Source organism: Crinia signifera, chromosome 7 (assembly GCF_055691185.1).
Source record: "Crinia signifera chromosome 7, ASM5569118v1, whole genome shotgun sequence".
Classification (NCBI taxonomy): Eukaryota; Metazoa; Chordata; class Amphibia; order Anura; family Myobatrachidae; genus Crinia; species Crinia signifera.
Window position 1 is genome coordinate 141,556,175 of NC_139223.1, and position 20,974 is coordinate 141,577,148.

The window sequence follows — 20,974 nt, forward strand, 5'->3', positions numbered from 1 at the left end:
CACCCAACTGGTATTTTTTGGTCACATATGAGGCATTGCCGTACTCGGGAGAAATTGGGGCACAGATTTTGGGGTGCTTTGTCTCCTTCATTCCTTGTGAAAATGAAAAATTTTGAGCCAGAACTGCATTTTTGTGTAAAAAAATGTAATTTTTCATTTTCACAGCCCAGTTGTACCACAATTGGTGAAACCCCTGAGGGTTTGAAATGTACACTATACCCCTAGATGAATTCCCTGAGGGGTGTAGTTTGCAAAATGGGGTCACTTGTGGGGGGGTTCCACTGTATTGGTGCTTCGGGGGTCTTGCTAATGCGACATAGCACCCACCATTCATTCCACCAGAATGTGTGCTGCAAAATCCAAATATCACTCCTTCCCTTCTGAGTCCTGCCATGCACCCAAATGGTATTTTTTGGTCACATATGAGGCATTGCCGTACTCGGGAGAAATTGGGGCACAGATTTTGGGGTGCTTTGTCTCCTTCATTCCTTGTGAAAATGAAAAATTTTGAGCCAGAACTGCATTTTTGTGTAAAAAATGTAATTTTTCATTTTCACAGCCCAGTTGTACCACAATTGGTGAAACCCCTGGGGGTTTGAAATGTACACTATACCCCTAGATGAATTCCCTGAGGGGTGTAGTTTGCAAAATGGGGTCACTTGTGGGGGGGGGTTCCTAACTTTTAGCATCTTATGGTGCCTAGAAACCTACATGGTGCCTAAAAAATAATCTCATAAAAAGGAGGCTCCAAAATCAAGTAGGTGCTCCTTCTATTATGAAGCCTGTGGTTTGGTCGACGTGCACACTAGGGCCACATATAGGATATTTATGAAAACAAAAGAATTGGGGGAATCAATTTTTAGTCACATTTCTCTAGTAAAATCTACTGTGTTCCTTAGAAAAATGTATTAAAATTGAAAATCTGCAAAAAAAATGAAATTTTCAAATTTCACCTACACTTTGTTTTAATTCCTGTGAAACACCTAAAGGGTTAACAAACTTCCAAAATGCTGTTTTGAATACTGTGAGGGGTGCAGTTTTTGAAATGGCATCATTTATGGGGGTGTCTCACATACAAGTCCCTCAAAGTCACATCAGAACTGAACTGGTCCCTAAAAAAATCAGTGTTTGAAATTTTCTTGAAAATTTGAGAATTTGCTATTCATATTTTAAGCCTCCTAGTGTCCAAAAAAATTAAAAGGAGGTTGAAATAATGATGGAAACATACAGTATACATATGGTCTATGTTAGTTATTAACTATTTTGAGTGGTATGATTATTTGTCTCACAAGCAGAAAATTTAACATTTTGCAAATTGCTAAATTTTCAATTTTTTTACGACATTTTGGTATTTTTCACAAAAAAACACAGACTGTATCGACCAAAATTTACCACTAACTTGAAGTACAATGTGTCACGAGAAAACAATCTCAAAATCACTGGGATAAGTAAAAGCAAAAAAAAGTTATCCCCACTTAAGTGATACATGTCAGATTTGAAAAAAAGGGCTCTGTCAGGAAGGCAAAAACAGGCTGTGTCGGTAAGGGGTTAATGTCTCTGCTGAAGTCTTTTAATTGTACACTGCCACCCACTGCCTGTCACCCTCTGCATCTGCCTGTCATCTATGCTAGCAGACCTAGTCTGTATAGCCTCCAAGCAGAGCTGCGGACATCAAATACTGTTAGTTTTAAAGGGACACAGATTATTATTATTTGAATAATAGGACAAATATTATTCGACACTGGGTTGCTGTCTGTGATGTTTGGCTGGCACATGGTGCACTACTGAGGGGCCTAGAAGGGCGAGGGACCAAAGGATAATTTTGCACCTGGGCCCAAAGCTTGCAAGTTCCGCCACTGTTGTTACCAGTCAAGAGTTACACAGTGATTGTGCACTTACTGAATTAGCTGTTCTTGTAGTAATGTTTATAATACAGTTGTAGCCAACAGCTATAAAACAAAAGAAAGAAAATTAAATGTGAATTTGTTCTGCGAGGTTAGATTAAAAATCACAGGAATTAATAAGCTGGGAGATGTACATCTACAGAAAAGTGCCACAATGATATATAGATATTATAAGTATTATCTCAAATACAACAACATACTTACCAAGATTAACTCTGGGTAGTGCTATTGAATGCCAAATTATTCGTAGATTGGTCACTAAAAGCCGCCCTGAAAGTAAAAATAAGCACCTTTATTCATCTAGAAATATATATAGAAACGGGGCTGACTTAGATGTGGAGGCTGTAGCTACAGCTGCTGCATCTTGGTACACAGTAACTGTGCAAAATAATGCAAAAGCAGCAGGAGGCACCTAATGTAAAAACACAGAGGCTTCACTGAGCCAAAGACACAGCATCAAATCAACCACGCAAACACAGGGCATCCCAGTAATCCTCAGGTTACACAGGATATCCATCAAAATCATGCGGCCAGTGAAGCTGCATCCAAGGACGCCGTGCCCACTTTGTAAAATGCTTCCCCATCGCCGCCCACTAATGCCAGCAGCAGGCCAACCATGCTATGGCTAATAGTGTACTACAAGTGTTGCAAAAACAGATCTGACCATGGCTACTGCATATGAGCTGATCAAAAAACAATCCAATGCAGAAATACACAGCTATTAGTACTGTATATGGTGAACATACAGTACATACAGCTGGCTGAGCATGTTGTAGTCCAGCAGGCCAGCTAGAGAACCAAGGGGGATGCATATGCTGCACTTAACACTAGTTATCTTGGGGAGGGTTAACATTTTTTAAATGTATGAACGGTGCACATAATGCGCACTAGGGAAAGCCCGCTACTTAATGCTCAGGTCTGCTGTCCCCTTCAATCCCCCTGCTGTTTACGACACGGGTGATGTATGACAGCCTGTATCGATAAAGCCGCTCCAGTCGCTTTATCAGCCCAGGGCTAGTGTCGACCTATTCTCACAGCAAAGACAATGCTAACCCTGCTGCCGTCTCCGGGCTGCGCGATAATAGCGAGATCTCACACATGCCCAGTGAGCCGGCTGGGCGAGAGAGGGGTTTTTACTCTGGCACAGCGGCGGCTGCTATCTGATCGCAGAGTGCTGCAATTTGTCAGAGAAGCGATCTGGTCTGAATAACCCCCAGTGTTTGGTGCAATAAGCAGGACTATTTGGTGAGATAGGAAGGTTGTGTATGTGGCTACATCTGTACAATTGTCATTCCTTTACCTTAAGTAGCAATTCTTTCTACCGCTAAAGCCGTGTACACAAGGGGCGATTCTTTGAAGCGATTTTGACTATCACCCGACCAAATAGACACTGCAGGCAACAATATATGGAGTAGACACTGCAGTGTCTATTCGGCTGTACACGCGGGCTGCTGCCGGGGATGGCCGCTGGCTTATCTCCAGCAGTGACATTGTCATTTTAACTAAGAAAAATCACTTAGTCAAAATCGCCCGGCTGCAGCCCATGTGTACACCCCTTTAGGTAGTACATTCATTGGGTAATTTACCTCTGTCTCCATTGTTTCCTTTGGTATCTTCAATAGAATCTAAGCAGTCTATAAGCACTTCCCCAGGTCTCATTTTCATTTGTCTGAAATAAATAAAGACATGTCAAATTTACATATTAACAAGAGAAATGCACATTTATTATTTATTTACAGTTATTTATATTTTCCATTGCGCATTAAAATTGGAAACTTCAGTGATAAACTGGGTAGTAACAAACCCTCAGTTCCATACTTGGACATTTCAGTGCCCTGTATACTTGTAGTTGGAAAACAGAGTATACAGCGAGATACCACTTGGAGGATGCCAGAGATGCTGGACAGTGACACAGGGATCTGGACCTGGGTCAGGCGCTGTTGAGGGACTTTCATCATACAGTCCAATTCGAGGCAAAGCAGTTATCAGAATCAGAATCATCTTTATTGGCCAGGTATACTTGCGTATGCTTGGAATTTTTTGTGGTAACAGTGCAGCATCAATCAGGGAACACAAAGGGGGTGGGAAGAGAGGCATAAACATACATCACATACATTTCACATGTATCTAGAAAAGTTCGAGTTAGTATTTGGTATGTTCAATACGGTTTAGTTGGTGGACAGCTATTGGGAAGAAGCCTTTTGTAGTTCTTGTTGTCTTTGCTGGGATGGACCTAAAACGTCTGCCTGACGGAAGGGGTTCAAACAGGTTGTGGCCAGGGTGTAGCTTGTCCGCCAAGATCTTTCCTGCACGCTTATTGACCCTGGCTAGGTATAGCTCTTGGACAGTGGGGAGCTCCGCCCCAATGATCTTTTCTGCCATCCTCACCACTCTTTGCAACCTTCGTCTGTCATTCTCGTTTGCTCCTCCAAACCAGATTGTGATCGAGGAGCAAAGGACAGACTCTACTATGGCAGTGTAGAAGATGAGCAGCAGCTCCTGTGGGATGTTGAATTTCTTGAGTTGCCTCAGGAAGAACAACCGCTGCTAAGCCTTCTTGACAGTTGTAATGATGTTGGGACCCCATTTGAGGTCGCAGGAAATCTTTGTTCCTAGGAATTTAAAGGAGTCGACCCTCGACACTACTCTGTCCGATATTATGAGTGGGTGCATGGCATTTGGTTTCCTTCTGAAGTCAAATGCGTTATGCGATGTTCTCCGTACAGAGGGCCAGATGCACTAAGCTTCAAAAGTGATAAAATGGAGAGTGATAAGCAGCCAGCCAATCAGCTCCTACCTGCCATGTCACAGACTGTGTTTGAAAAATGTCAGGCAGGAACTGATTGGCTGGTTGTTTATCACTCTCCATTTTATCACTTTTGAAGCTTAGTGCATCTGGCCCAGAGACCGCACATTTATCACAAGCCGCATCTCAGATTAGATATGATAAATTCACCACAGACTGAGGGTATCTATCAGTCATCGCATACAGAGGGATAGTGTTGGCAATTCTGCTTTCTGACATTCTCAAGGTATTTTTGTGAAAAAATCCTTTAGATTATACCATGAATGCACCCCCCCCCCACACACACTTATACTTACCAACCTAGCAATTGGTGAGTCTCTCCTCCAGTCAGCTGGTGCTTATTTAGGCCACAAGCTGATCAGGGTGGCTGGCTCCCAGCTTTGTTCTGAAGAGCAGAGCAAGAGAAGAGGCAGGAAAGCCTATTTAATGCCATCTTCAGATAGCGTTAAATGTGTGTTGCTGGTTCCTGTTGTACTGCTGGGTAATGGGTGCTAGGGGGGCACCAGCTAAAATCTTGTCTATGGCTCTGCCCCTGGGGGATCAATTAGACATGATAATTTACTTCAGTTAATTGGGTACAGCCCTTAAGGTCCATAAACACTGGACGAATTTGCCCAGCGTGTATGAACAGCGATGATGTTTAAATCTCGTGCCTGAAAATCGCTGAGAGTATACACACTGAGCAATTTTCGCTCTGGCCAGCAATGGGAAACGGTCATCTGTCAGACCACACTTAGGTCGACAGTCATTAGGTCGACCCCGGAAGGTCAACTGGCGCCAAGGTCGACAGGGTTAAAGGTCGACATGGGTCAAGGTCGACATGGGTCAAGGTCGACATGGGCCAAGGTCGACAGTCATTAGGTCGACATGTGGTTTTTCACTGTTTTTTGAGCCAATGTGCCGACAGGAAGTATTTCATGCCCTACCATCCACTAGGGCTGGTGGGAGAATAAAATAGTGTGCCGAACGTACCGAGGCACCGTGCCCGAAGTATTGGGAGCGGCTGTGGTTCAACTCCAACTGTGTCCATGTCAACTGTGTCGACATTCAGGTAAAAAAACAGTGAAAAACTCATGTCGACCTAAGTCTGGTCTGACAGATGTACCGATTCCCCAGCAATTGGGGGTGAACGGCTTTCCATAACAGGATGCTATGTAAAGCCGCCCATCTCGTCACTTATCTGCTGGTAATGCCAGAAGACGAACAGCATCTGCTGGCAATGATGTGGGAGTGTGATCAGAGCCAACTGCAGGCCATACACAATGGGTAACTTTTAAGCTAAAAGCAGCTCAAGGGACAAAACCATGCATATGTGTACAGGCATTTAGCCCTTAGTACTGTATGTTTTGATGTCCGTAGAGTGACTTTGAGTCCTGCTGGAGAGAAGCGCTATATAAATAAAGTTATTAGCTCATATCAAATGTCTCAAAAGTGGAGTAAGCCTTTTAAAAGATAGCTTTTGTTACATTGCATTACTCTTTGATGTGCACATTATTTTGTACATGTACAGTACATGCGCCTATTTATGCTTGTTGACGAGGCACTACAGCAGCTTTGCAGATAATAAGATTAAGTTGCAAGGTGACTGGCTGGTGGTATAGAAAAATGCTGTGGTATAATAAAGTAGCTGACGTAGGACCAAGTACATACAGTATACCTGCAAAAGTTTATTTATTTAATGTCGGGGTTCTACAATCAGCATCCAAATACCACCTCACATTACCCATGGCTGACCTGGTTCCTTCCAATGAGAGTTACATTACAGTATTAGCAGTCATATATTCATTACTAGAGACACTTCACAGCACTGAACACAAGATAACAGAACCAGGGGAATTAATATGAGGCTATCCAGCTAATTTGTAACTACAGTTCCCAGCAGCCCCTGTGAGGGTCTACTCTGCGACTTGTATTCCCAAACCCGCTCCAAAATCACAGAGATCGGAGTAAAACACTCACTGGGAAGATATATCAAAGCGGACATCCCGGTCCTCCCAGAGAGCGTCCAGGACAGACAGCATCTTGCTGTCCCAGTGTCTCCGGCCTGCTGCTCGTAGGCCGCTGCTGCTGCTGCTGCACCTAGGAAAATACGGCGGCGGCTGTTACCCCGGCAACAGCACGCCTGCGCACTGCCTGGACGGCAAGCTTCCCCACGGCGCATGCGTGACTATCGCCTCTTGCAGCTGCGCAGTTGAGATTGTAGGATTGCGTCCGCGTACCTGGTTGTGACAAACAAGCGCACGTCCGTTGTAGTAGTGGTAACCATGTGGGTTCCGGCAGCACCGATTGTAAACCTGCTTACCATCGACTGTCGGCCCTACCCGTTTCAAGTTCGCTTGGAATAAGGACATGGATATATGTCAACAATAAATGAAAACTATCAGTAATAGGAGTTTTTTTTATTTATTTCAGCTGTACTTGTTTTCTATTGACATTCCCTTATTTTTATCATTGCAATACCAATGTAAAAAAGTGGCTTTAATCTCACTGGCCAGTGATAGCAACACACAATGAAATGCAAAATAACATATTCAAATATAAAAAATATGCCACACTTCGGGCTCGGTGGCTTGCTGCACTCGCCACACTATATAAAATCAACTCCATGCCGACATGGATAGTGGGGGTATGAGCGTACTAACTATAGTGGGCGCCCAACTAACATATAAGTACCAAAAATATATATATAAAATAAAAAATGCATCTGAAGACTCCTCAGCATCCAGCCATACTATTATAGCTGCCAATGAACCAGGATTTGTAATGCAATAAAATATTGTCCACCACATCTAGGACATGGAGTCTCCAAATATAGTCTGGCCAGACATAATCTTAGAGAAAAAAAGTAAGTCAATTTTAATGGGAGCGTTCTCCCTGTACCTGTCTCTTCAACAGTGAGTGTTGTGCTGTTTATAAGTGGCTGTATTCAGCGTTGGTGGTGGGCAAAATGAGCTGCCCGGTCCCTGTTCATACCTACTGCACATGTGCTGGCCCAAGCCTCCATGTTGCAGCAGCCCCCGGAGGCATATTCAGGTTCCCGGGTCAGGCGCATGCACATAACCCATTTTTGGGACTGCCCCGCATTTCCGCACACAGAGGCATCCCGGAGGGTGGGAACACCTCCCAATGGGACTGCCTTGAGTGACTGGCAGCTCACACTTCCAATAGGAAGTCTATGCCAGTCATATTGAAGCCTGACCAGTCTCACAGACTGCATCTTGTTTCACTTTAGGCAGAGACAGTGGCGGATTTTACCCTGGGGGGGACTGCAGCCCTGCAGTCCATAGGTAAAAACCGCCACTGACGTCACTGCAGAGGAGTCTATGAAACCACTTGGTAAAGAAGCTGCACCAGTCCACGGCAGGTATGTCTTCTGTGTCCACTGCAGCTATTGGTACCTCAAAACAAATCCTGCACATATTTCCCGCTTTTAGTGGAAAGACAAAGACTTTGCAGGGGGCCAGGTCTGGGCTGTACACCGGATGACCAAGCTACATAATGCCTTCATGGGCCAGAAAACCCATCACTCAATGGTTCTTCAGTAACAAGTAAATAAAGCGCATTTTAAACAAGTAAAATAGATGCAAAACAAGTATATGTGCAAAACTCAGCAGCGTAAATGCTTAGGAACTTCATAGGAATCAGTTCCAACATATATTAAAGATGTACTCGTGGCATATCTACTCTGAGGTGTAGTTAGGTGACATTGGGCCTAATTCAGACCTGACTGCAGGACAAATATGTTCTCAAAATGGGCAAAACATTGGGCCTGATTCAGACCTGATCACTACACAGGGACCAATTATTGATAGACTGCGCATGCGTATGGGTCTCAGTACACGTGCACAAAGCTGTCCTGCAATGAAAGCCTCCTTATTTGTAATCACTGGCTGTGCGCAAGGTGAATGACAGGAAGCCTGCATTTGGGGGTGGTAACCAGATGTTTTAAGGGAGTGCCAGAAAAATACGCTTGTGCCTAGGTGTTTGGAGGGAGGGTGTGTGACATCAGCTCCAGCCTCGATCCGGCTGAGTTCAGCATGCCATTTTCTGGTATTGGTTGGAAAACCGCAGGTGTGCCCATGCATTTTTGATGAGTGTCTGTGACATCAACGATGACCACCGCCACTCAGTTGCAGTTTAGTGGAAGCCTCAGAGCTGCTCACATTTGCTCAGATAGCAAAAGCTGTTAGATTGTTCAGGAATTGCATATGGATTTGCGAATGGATACCGATTAGTGATACATATGCAAATGACTCACAATTTGACAAGTGGTGTTTTTTCTTTCTGTCTTGGCAGCAGGGCTTAAAGTCATCCTGGAGAGGTGGTGGAACTCCTTTCCCCTAATACTGTCCGCCCCCCCCCCCCCCCACAATCATATACATATTACACTGCATGTAGTATGACATCACATACGCCGTGCCAGAAGAAGACAACGATGGGACAGGCTTTTCTGTTGAAATTACTGTTCAGGGCTATGGTTGAGTTGGAATTCAGTTCCCCATAACATTAGAGGTGGTGAAACTCAGTTCCACCCCGTTGCCCCTCACTTTAACCCCTGCTTGGCGTGATATTTTCCTCGCAGTTTACTGCCAGGGGCACACTACTGGATTGCAGCTACCATCGGGACTCGTCATGTTCTCTGCTATCTCTCTTTAACTATTCAACATCTCCTCACACTTGAGGTTCTCACTGCTGGTGATCCTCGTTACCTCTCTGTTCTGGATTCTCCAACAGGGACAAACCGGTGACTACCACCAATAAGGACTTACCTCTTACTTTAAATTAGTGATAGCCCCCATTATCTTGGCACACTGAACCAACCGTTCACTGCTCCTGCACACAATTGGATAGCAGCTACCAAGGGGCCCACTCACTGATTCTGCCTGTCTTATCCATCTCTCTTCTTATCTCTCTATCAGATTCTGACATTTCTCAGGCAAACCATTCTCACCAGGGAACCAGATTTGATACATTATGGGGGAAATTTACTAGGATGCTTAGACAGATGCTTCCCAGTATCCCAGTAGAGGGCATTACAAGGGAAATCTTTGCAAGTCGGTGGATCCTAATCTTCATGCCGTGTCTTGAAAAGTCCTGCAAACTCACATCACCAAATGCAAGGCCTGGGGATTTTTTTTTCTTTCATTTTATTGAAGCTCTTTTTAAATGTTTACTGTATTTTTAAAATCCTGTTATAGAGCATTTTTTTTAAACTTATTTTTTATATTAACATTTTCCAATACTAATGACCAAAAACATGCTAGTTAAATTAAAAATAAAAACTTGGCTCCCCATCAGACAATACAACCTCAATCTCCCACATGCCAGGGGGGGGGGGGGGGGGGGGGTTATTTACCACTATACTAACAAGGATTAGCTGTTACTGACAGGAAAACCTAGTCCTTCTTCCCCCTCTGTGCCCGGTTGAAGTCAATCGGTTTGTACCGAGATGGGTGGGGCAGGGCTGTAGCCTGGAATGCCTTGTTCACTTGGGACTAGATGTGCTCAGCAGACCCACATGGCTACAGGAGACATTTTCTATTCTGTGGAGCAGACTGTGCACTAATTGTACATTAAACATATGCAGGGCCGGCGCCACCACTAGGCAGTGTTAGGCATTTGCCTAGGGCGCCGGCCATTGGGGGGCGGTAGTTGGGAGCAGGGCAGGAGGGAGAGCTGGAGGTCTGGCTTAGCGGGCAGGAGGGAGGGCTCGCTGCGCTGTGTGCAGTTCAGTCCTGGACCCCGGTGCATGTTAACTGACATTTTCCTCCACCCGCACCACGTACAGCCGCTCAGCGTCTGAGGGTGAGCCAAGTGCTCAGCGCTGCCCGGCTGAGCGGCTTTACACAGTGCGGGTGGAGGAAGTCAGGAAGATGTCAGTCACACTGCGCCGGGACTGAACTGCGAGGCCTCCCTCCTGCCCGCTAAGCTCTCCAGCTCTCCCTCCCGCCCGCTGAGCTAGACCCGAGCGCCTCACCTCCTGAAGGTTGAGTAATATATACACCGGAACCCCCCCCCCCCCCCCGGAGCAGCACGGCGGCCTTATTCCTCCCCACCCGTGGAGCGGGTGAGCGTCGGGGCGCCCCCCTTGCCTGGAGCGCTCCGGCGCCTTGCACCGGCACTGAACATATGTTACATTATACTGCACAGGACTATGGTGTATTTTCTACTGTACATTTATTCCCTTAATCTGGTATATTATAATGCATGAACTAGTAGTATTTACCATATATTTATCAAGCGGTCTAGTCCATGCACTCTGTAATGGTGAGGCAAACCTCTGTGGTGACTGCTATTTGTAAAATTCAATAAGAAAATACAGAATTTAAAAAGGAAAAAAAGCAATTTCCACACATGAAAGATTTAATTTTTTTCCCTTGTAATATTTATTTTACAGACAATTGCATTAAATGAACTGACATCATGGAAATGTGTTATACAGTATTTTGTTATTGCAGTATTATACTAACAGTCATATGCTAGTAGCAACTCCCAGAATTATATGTAAGATTCTTATGACATCACACAGTATCCAAATCATTTATTTATTTTTTTCCACGTGTTGTAAAGGAAAATGTAAAATAATATATTATGAATGACAATTCACACTAAGGGGGTTTACAATAAAACAGCGAGTGTGGAAAATGTCAGTTTTTCACGATTTTTCCACTGATATTTTTTTACGGGCTAACCAAAAATAAAAAAATAAAAATTCTCACACAGGTACAGTACAGACTGATTGAAAAGTGACAATTAGGAGCTGAGTGGTTGCTCACAATTTTATCTCTATCCATGCTTTGATAAATGACCGACCCCCCCCCCCCCCCCCCCCCCCGGACAGAGTTTTGTATTAATGGATAACATAAACATTTTAAATTTGATTAATTTTAGGTAATACGCCTCATTCTGGAACTGGTTCTACACACCCTGGTTTGTGGAGTAATTGCTAGATCAGACAATATGCATAAAAAATATAAAAACAAACAATGTTCTTGCATACATGTAAACATAATTGTGCAACTTGATAATGCAAGGTATAAATAATGCTGGAATTCACAATGAAGATGAAGAACCAGCCAGTGAGATTCTGCATTACATTTTACAGCCTGTGTTTGAAAAAATACTGCTGGGAGCTAATTGGTTGGTCCTTTCCTCCCAAGTCACCATGGTCTGAGCAAACTTCTGTCTGTGGTGATTTGGGTTTTAATCTTAAATTGATGTTTACTGTACATAGGACCAAGTGAAAGTTTTTTGAAAATTTAATAGAAGGGTATGTTGGGAAAAAGGAAAGGTGGCACAAAAACACAAAAAAATTACATACTGTATGGAGTAATTTATCAATTGTAAAATATATATATACAGGGCATAATGATAGTTTTAATTTAATAATTTCTGTTTTCACAATATGCAATTTAATTATTTCATTGGATAAAAACAGCAGCACAAACAATAACATGACCTCTACACTACGCAAAATAATAAACAATAAAGACACCATGGGGTATATACATATCATGGGGTACATAAATTTATTTGGCACCTTCGTAGTGTCTGTTCTGCAGTGATTCCTATGTAAAACATCTTCTTTGATATTTTAAATATAAGTTATGTTTGTCAGACAACTATTTAGTTGTGCATTTAGAAACATAATTACTATTACAAAACACATTGTAGAATCACTATATGAGAACTATTCATGATTGCATTATATTGCTACATTGACGATGTAATGAAAATATATAGCTTTCCTGTGAGTTATAAGTTCTCTGTCCTTCCGATAGGTAGACCTGAACTCCCTTTCAAGCCTTATAGGAATACACATACAATTTAACCCTTTGAGTTCCAAGTGAGTATGCCAAAAGTGTGAAAATTACCAAGCAAACATTTGTATTCATCATAATGACCTGTCATTTTTACCTTATATAGGAAATATAATCTTTTTCTACGCAGCATTTTTTATTTGAATTTATATAACAAATGTGAGCAACACCGGCATTTTTAGATGGTATTTCGAACATCCCTGACAGAGATGTTCACACTCAAAAGGTTAAAGAGAGACATAATTCAGTCTCATGCTCCAATTTTCACACTATTAACCAAAACAATTGCCAGAGGCCCGCTGATTGCTAGAACAGAACGATACAGCCTCTTCGTTAACAGGAACCCCAGAGATGTTGACGTCAATATGACTTTCAGATAAAAATCTCTGATCTAATTTGGTTTTGCTTTTTAGCTAAAAACGTGGCATATTGCAATTACGACCTCATAAACAGTGCGGATGGTGAATTGTCACATTTATGGAAATGTTTAAGATGTGTCCATTGAATTGAATCCTTCAGTTTCCTGAGTAATGAGTAGCACCTCCTTATATCAGGACTGCGAAAGTCACGTTATTTCAAATTCTCTGTAAATGAAAGAAAGGAGGTTTCAGAGCTGTGTAGAGCATTCAATGTAATGACTTATCATATAAATAACTTATCATATAATACTTAATAAATAATATACATTGGCCAATCTAGAGCTATACACATAATGCATGATTGTTGTCCAGAGTTGCTGGAGAAACAAAGAAGGGAAGTTAAGGGGGCATGACATCGTCAACTTTCTATTAGATATTTTATTTACTGTAGGTTAAAGGGCAAGTCGAAACAATTTAAAAAAACGACTGCATCAGCCTTTAAAGTCTTTTAACCATGTTGAGAACAAATGATAATGAAGCATTATTATTATATATAAAATTGACAGATTTTCTTTTTATGTAAGTTTCTTACTCGATTAAATCCATTTTCGCATTGTCTCCCACGAAAGATATCATAGAACAACTTTGAACTTTGGGATGACTTACCTCCATCTAGGTAAATGACACAGGACTTCTTGCATGCATCTTCAGTATCAAATCGATTACCATTTCCTGTACATCCTCCATACCAAAATTGAGCGCAGGAATTGGCTTGTTTGTCATAATACCATTTTATCGTATATGTTCGACATGGACCTTGATCTAATGGCAGCTTGCAGCGTGCGTCCTGGATATATTCTTAAAGGAGAAAATACAAAGCGTTGAGGACTAAACCATCTACGTCTATAACTAATAATAGTAATTACTGTTGAAGGAGATAACATTTCAGCTTATGACAAAACAGCAAGACCACTCAAACAGAAGGAACATATTATGCTGAAGTGTATTTACATTTAGTTTTGGTCTTTCTAATTTTGTTCTATACATTTTTTATTTATGGCAACATACATTTTTATTTCAATAATAAGAACCCTAACCAGATCGATGTCTGGTGGACTGAATATCATCAAGAAACTTATCTCAATTTTAGAAGTCTTCAGAACCTCACGAGATGGAATATTTAGAGTAGTTCTATATTGTTGAAACAAAGGATCATTTTTCAGGGAAGAATTTGGCCCTGTTTCTGAATGCAGAATACCATATGCATGTTAGCAAACTGCCGATGGGGGTATTCAATCCCGGCCGCTATTTCTGCCGCCCGGAAATAGTGTTTGTCACCTATTCATTGCTGTAGTTTCTGATAGTATTGAAGGCAGTTTACGACAAAACAGATCTGACTGTAACAAAATGTCGTATCTGTTTTGTCGGAAAAGGCCACGGCTTGTCGAATTCTTGTGCCATGTATCAATAATCCGTGGCCTTTTTTGCCAAAGCTTGGACTGTCCGACACTCGACAGTTGGAACATTGAATTCCGACTGTTAAGTTCCTGTTAAACGGTATGAAAACAGCCTGGGATTCTGACTATCGGGACGTTCTGACGTTCAGAGTTAGAAGGCTCTTGTGTGTCTCTGAGTGCTAACTGTAAAGCTACAGTTTATAGGCTCTTTTTGAAAGATATTCAAATTGAGCTGCATGCACAGTTGACGAACAATCTTGATGAACAACTGGCGGGTATGCGCATCATCCTTCATCGTTTGTTTGTTGACAATATCTTTTGTCAACATCTTTCGTCCAGGACACTGGGTTCAATGGAAATGTCTTTCAACCAAATTAGTCAAAAAAATTGTACAGTGTGTATGCACCTTAAGATTGCTTTCTACTCTAAGTTGCATGCATTCAAAAGGGAGGCCAAATTCACATCTCTTGCACCCAGCATAGGGTGGTAGTAAGTCAAGATATTTGTGATGACAACAGCCTGTAAATGCAAATCATGTGGTGGGGAAATATACATGCATGAAGCCATGCATATATTTGCATTAGCATTTAATTAGCAAAATATTTATTTTCTGAATGTGGCCTTATACAGAGCTGTGTATAACCAATGGTGACTAGAATCTACTTTTAGATTTTAAGATGAGATCTATTAAAGTGTGTTTCCACCACAATGCAGGGTTTTATGCGATTAGTAAACACTTTATTGCAAGTAGCACTAAACCCACACGCCAATTGTATTTATCAAGCAACGGTTTGCCAAATCTCAATTCATTCTATATAGTTTCAAATTCTGCATGCTAACTGAGCTGTTTTGCATGTCATTGGGGACGATAACCGTTATCATTGGCTAAACAGCAAGAACCAGTAATTGGATGAGTGCCATAAGGGACCTCTTCTGCTTGGTTGCCTGGTTATTTAATAGCCAGACTTATTTTGTAGGCTGTGGTCATCAGGAACTGTCAGTTTGCTCTATGGAGATTTTTTTAATTTGTATATACAGGTTGAGCCTCCCTTATCTGTATATTCCAAAAACGGAAAACTTCCGAACACCGGGTTTTTCAGAATATTTGGTCCCCTCCCGCCTCTTTTTTCATACTTACCTCATCCCCCCATCAGAATCCTCTTCAGTGGCTTCCCCGGTCCCAAGGATGCATTGCGCGGGCATGCCAGTGATGTCACCGGCACACCCGTGCACTCTCGCAATGCACCTCTGGGATTGTAGATGCCGCTGAAGAGAATTCTGAAGGCTGCTGTGGACGCCTGGGGACACCACGGACATTGGATGACCATCGGGGCACCGCCGGGGGACCAGGTAAGTATGAAATATATATACAGTCTCAAGTTCTGGTACTCTGTGAAAGACAGGGTATACTGCATCTGTTGCCTTCCTCCTACAAGGGACTTCATGCACAATGGCTCCCTAATAACAGTTTGTTTGGTGGCGGCACTCAGAAGTAAATACGCAGATACAGGCCAGGGTTGTTACCAACCCAGGTAACAATCCTGGCTTGTATCTGCTTGTTTATTTCTGAGTGCCGCCGCCAAATAGACTGTTTTATATATATATATATATATATATTATATATATTTATAATAGATATTATTGTAGTACTACACATGCAAGTATGCTTGAATCCATAAGTATAAGGAATATGTAGAGTATCCTTAATATAATTTTTTTCTTCTTATCTTTCTTTCTTTGCTATATCGGAATGACGTATGATTGCACATTTGCACAGGTCAACGCATCATCTTACACGACTGTATTTCATGGCCAGCCCAAAGATAGCATATGTGACCCCGGGCAGTATAATGAGATGTTTTTCCATCAATCATTACATTGGCTACAGTGTACGGCCATTCTCCGCTGGTCTAGGTCTACGAGAAATCATCCCGACAATCAGCCCAATTGGCTGTTGTACTGATGTGTACCCACCCTAAGTATGGGAAATAACAGAAGGTCTTGGAGATTGTAGAAGTGTGATATGCTGGAACTGACACTGTTGCAAGGGGTCATAGTTAATATATATATGTATACACATATGAAGTACAGTATAACTGCTTGTTCATATATAAGACACAGATACAACACAATAGTAGGTGGTAGGAGTAAGGTTCACCTGTTTCTGGTATTAATGTATCAAATTTCTCTGCTGAACTTGATGGTGATAGTATGACGGTAGAGGAGGGTCTAGTTGAAGAAGATGGAACTACAGTAGGACAACACACAAAACAAAACAGGCATCATTAGTTCATATTTACACCATGTGCTCCCATAGTTGTAACTATTTTCTTATATTATTCCACATTCAGGGGGGAATTTACTAAAGGAAAATTGTAAAAAATATAGGTGTATTTGTATCCAGAAATACACTTATTTTTGACATTTACTATCCCGAAAATACGGCAATTCGTAGTCGTATTGATGTGCTATCCATACGAATACGATTTGACGTATTTTTGCGATAGTAAATGTCAAAAATAAGTGTATTTCTGGTTACAAATATACCTATTCTTTACAAATTTCCTTTAGTAAATTCCCCCCTAAGGGTTTTATTTACTTACTGTACATGGCAGTTCTATTGAAGATGGGATGTTGCTATGGGCAACCATTGAGATTCTATTATCTAGAAGGTGCTAAATAAATAAGACATCAATTCGGATTGGTTGCCCATAGGAACATCCCATATCCAATTGAACTTGAATTACCTTAGTAAATAAACCCCTCTATTTATTAATATTGTTATTGCACTTCTATATTGCAATGTGGTACACATCCTGCACAAAATCCTGCTGCTCTTCACGAAAAAGAAATACTAATCTAGGGGACTCCTGAAAAGTAGAGGGTCCTAATAGTTTTTAGACCTCCATTAGAGGAGTATTTCATTTTTATGGAGAGCCAGAGCTGGACGTAGACAAATTAGGCAAATGCCTAGGGCAATGCCTCGTGCATTCACTGCAAGCCTAGAGCTAGCTCTGTATAACAGCAGACAGCATGATCACCTGTGGCCTGTGGACACAATCACCCAACCAGCACCGTGCTGCCGACTCCTGCGCTTTTCTATAAGCCTAGAATGTCAGTTCTGGGTGCATCATTGCAGCATGATGCCATTGCGCATGGCATTATGGGAGTGGCTGCAGAGGAGAGAGGGTGAAGGAGGAGCATGAGCACTCACCAGCACCCTGCAGCTCTAAACAGTCAGAAAGTCAGGGCACCAGCCATGCAGGGTGGAGTAATGGAAATAAGGGGCAATGCGGAGTGGTCTAATGTGAATACGGAGAAATGCTGGGTGGCATAATGTGAATTAGCAGGAGTATAAGGTGGTGTAATGTGAAAAAGGAGCAATACTGGGTAGCGTAATGTGAATAATGAGCACTATAGGGTGGTGTAATGTGAATATGGAGAATTATGGGGTCACACAATGTGAATACAGAGCAATGCAGCATGGCATAATGCAAGTAAGGCACAGTATGAAGTGGCGTAATGCAAATAAGTAGCAGTACGGGGTGGCGCAATGTGAATAAAGGGCAGTAGGGGTGGCATAATGTGAAGAAGGTGCAATATGGGGTGGTGTAATGTGAAGAAGGTGCACTATGGCAGGGTGTAATGTGAATATGGAGAATTACGGGATAGAGCAATGTGAATAGCAGACACTACTATGTGATTTAACATGTATAAGGTAAAGGGGAAATACTGAGTGGCGTAACGTACTTTAGAGACTTTACTATGTGGCGGAATATGTATGTAAGGTAAAGAGGTACTACTGTGTAATGATGTATAACGTGAATAAGGGACACTACTGTAGTGTTCATTTTAGTAAGCTGCATCTTTCAAAACTTTCTCTTCCCTGCCTTGGGTTTCGCTCTCTGCTCAGGTGCTTCTAGCACAAATCCGGTCTGCAAATCAATGATAAAATACAGATGGCACTGTTCTAGAAACACCACAGCAGAGAGCGAAACCCCAGGGAGCGAAGAGGACCTGCATGGGTTTTAAAAGATGCAGGGTGCAAAAAGGAACACTAATACTATGTGACGCAATATGATATAATGGGAATAAGATTGCACTACTGTGTGGTGTAATTTCAATTAAGGGTACTATTGCATGGCCACGCCCTTCCCAACAAGAACATGCCCCTTTTTTCAAAACCTTGCCATTGGCATCAAATTGATTAGGGCCGGCTCTGTGGAGAGCAGCAGGATTTTGTGCAGTAGAGTATGTCTGGTGAAGAGATGGTCCCATTGGTGCAGATGTACAGAGAAAGACATAATATATACAATAGTTCATACAGTGGTAGTTTGGAAATGCCATAAATGACATTATAAGAACTAGTGCTTATGGAAATTATTATCTTGACAATTTTGCAAAGGCTTAAACCTACTTTGATCATGAAGTGAAGTAAAAAACAGCCATTGATACTGGAAGAAGTCTTTTATTGAGCTGACATTTACATTCAAATACAGTATACTCAGTGTTTAGGTGATGTTATTCTTGGTAGAGCTGTGCCAAAGTGACCTATCTATTATTTATTATTATTATTATTCGTTGCTTAGGGGTCATCCTCGACTCTGACCTGTCCTTTGTTCCCCACATTCAATCTGTCTCCAAATCATGTTACATACATCTAAAAAACATAGCCAAAATACGACCGTATCTCATACAAGACACTACTAAATCTCTTATCCATGCACTCATTATATCCCGCATTGATTATTGCAATAGTCTCCTAACTGGACTTCCCAAGAACAGACTCTCACCACTGCAATCCATTTTAAATGCTGCTGCTAGGCTGATCTTCCTTGCAAGACGCTCATCGTCTGCTGATCCGCTCTGCCAGTCCCTCCATTGGTTGCCTGTATATTACTGTATTCAATATAAAACACTTCTACTTGCATATAAAGCTATTAACCATACTGCACCAGCATATATCTCTGCACTTATCACAAAATATATCCCATCTCGACCACTCCGCTCTGCACAAGATTTGCGTCTCTCATCTGAGCGGATCACTAGCTCCCATTCACTATTACAGGACTTTCATCGGGCTGCTCCCATAATATGGAATGCCCTTCCATGCACAATTAGACTCTCCGCTAGCCTCCAAACTTTCAAGCGTTCCCTGAAAACTCACCTCTTCAGGCAATCCTATCATATTTTAGTTCTACACGCATAACCCTCTGAGGCACTTATGTATTATATAGCTTCCCTTCTGGACTTGTAACTTTTTGGGACTGCTATGCTATTACTGGTGCCTGTCCTTGTGTTTCCCTCCTATATCCCTATAGATTGTAAGCTTGCAGCAGGGCCCTCTAACCACCAAGTCTGTCTGTTACCCAGTTTGTTTTATCACTGTCTACTATTGTAAAGCGCAACGGAATCTGCTGCACTATGTAAGAAACTGCAAATAAATAAATAAATAAATATTTCACTTTTATATACAACAGGATTGCCATGGATCTTTTTATTGGCTGTAGACCCATACTGTACCTCTGGAACCACTCAGCAACAGCTTCTAAGGTGTAGGGGCATAAGTATTTCACATCCTGTATGCAGGATCTTCAAGAGAGAGGGGGTAGTACAAATTAGCCTCTATAGGTGCCTAGGAGTGCCGAAGCCCCCTCCTTCTGCAATGCCACAAGCATAAGCCACTTGCTTGGAAATGGCGTAGCCTTGCTATTGTGCTATGCATAAAATCAATTAACATACAAGCCAAAAAGTTTCACTTTAATCTCCTCTTACCTTTAGTATTAGCAGGTATTTCAATATCTTCATCCTCATCGTCATAATCTTCTTCATCTTCCTCATCTTCTTTCGGCACAACTCTTCCTCCCTATAATAGCAATACACAGTAGAATAATACAATTTCTGTTTTAGTTGTGTCTTCTTCTTACCATCAACAACTGTCAGTTCAACACCTCAGCATTTAAAATTCTCACATGGATGGCTCAAACGGGGCTTGGCTTTGCAGCTAGGCTGCGCACTCAGGGGGCTACCGGTATTCTGTGAGCACTTTGCTATGTAGTGAAGTGCTCACATAGTAGCTGCAATTGCAACATTTTCCTATTTTATCACGGGACTTGGCCCTGTCATACTGAACAAGTAATTACGAATGTACAACTTTTACCAAATTGGGCCCCATGTTTCAAGATACTATCCTTATGTATAACAAGCACAATTACTATTCAGCTTTGTTTTAACTGGTAAGATCTGTATAACACAGATGGATTGAACACTCCACCCCTATCCTTATATATAACAAGCACAATTACTATTCAGCTTTGTTTTAACTGGTAAGATCTGTATAACACAGATGGATTGAACACTCCACACCTCCCATCTTGTGTAAAAAAAGAAAAACAATAAAAAAATATCTGAAACTGTCCCAGGAAAAAGGATATTCTGTGTCAGGCAAGGAAGGAAGTGCCAATCTATGTTGGAGGTGAGCTTACATGCAGCTTATAACAAGCGATTTGCTTTTTAGCTGAATCTAGGCCTGGCCACACACAGAAGATCTCATTTTTTTTGCAGGCATATGTCTGCATGTATTTGCCCTTGCCTGCACACACCATGACAGCACGAGTCTTTAGGCAGA

At 41.9% G+C, this 20,974-nt stretch overlaps 2 protein-coding genes across 2 annotated transcripts in view; both read right to left on the minus strand.

Moving 5' to 3' along the window:
- The window catches only part of BBS5 (Bardet-Biedl syndrome 5), a 41,258-nt gene extending 34,419 nt beyond the window's left edge, over positions 1-6,839 (minus strand). Inside the window, exons 1-4 of the mRNA XM_083153888.1 lie at positions 6,670-6,839; positions 3,491-3,573; positions 2,109-2,174; positions 1,900-1,949 (exon numbers count right to left, since the gene is read on the minus strand). Of these exons, the coding sequence (XP_083010014.1) occupies positions 1,900-1,949; positions 2,109-2,174; positions 3,491-3,573; positions 6,670-6,731 (261 nt within the window). The 5' untranslated portion in view covers positions 6,732-6,839. The remainder of the gene's footprint in view (positions 1-1,899; positions 1,950-2,108; positions 2,175-3,490; positions 3,574-6,669) is intronic.
- A 4,116-nt stretch (positions 6,840-10,955) lies between these two features.
- The window catches only part of COL28A1 (collagen type XXVIII alpha 1 chain), a 75,579-nt gene continuing 65,560 nt past the window's right edge, over positions 10,956-20,974 (minus strand). Inside the window, exons 33-36 of the mRNA XM_083155036.1 lie at positions 20,122-20,212; positions 16,505-16,594; positions 13,556-13,747; positions 10,956-11,002 (exon numbers count right to left, since the gene is read on the minus strand). Coding sequence (XP_083011162.1) covers positions 10,956-11,002; positions 13,556-13,747; positions 16,505-16,594; positions 20,122-20,212 — 420 coding nt within the window. The remainder of the gene's footprint in view (positions 11,003-13,555; positions 13,748-16,504; positions 16,595-20,121; positions 20,213-20,974) is intronic.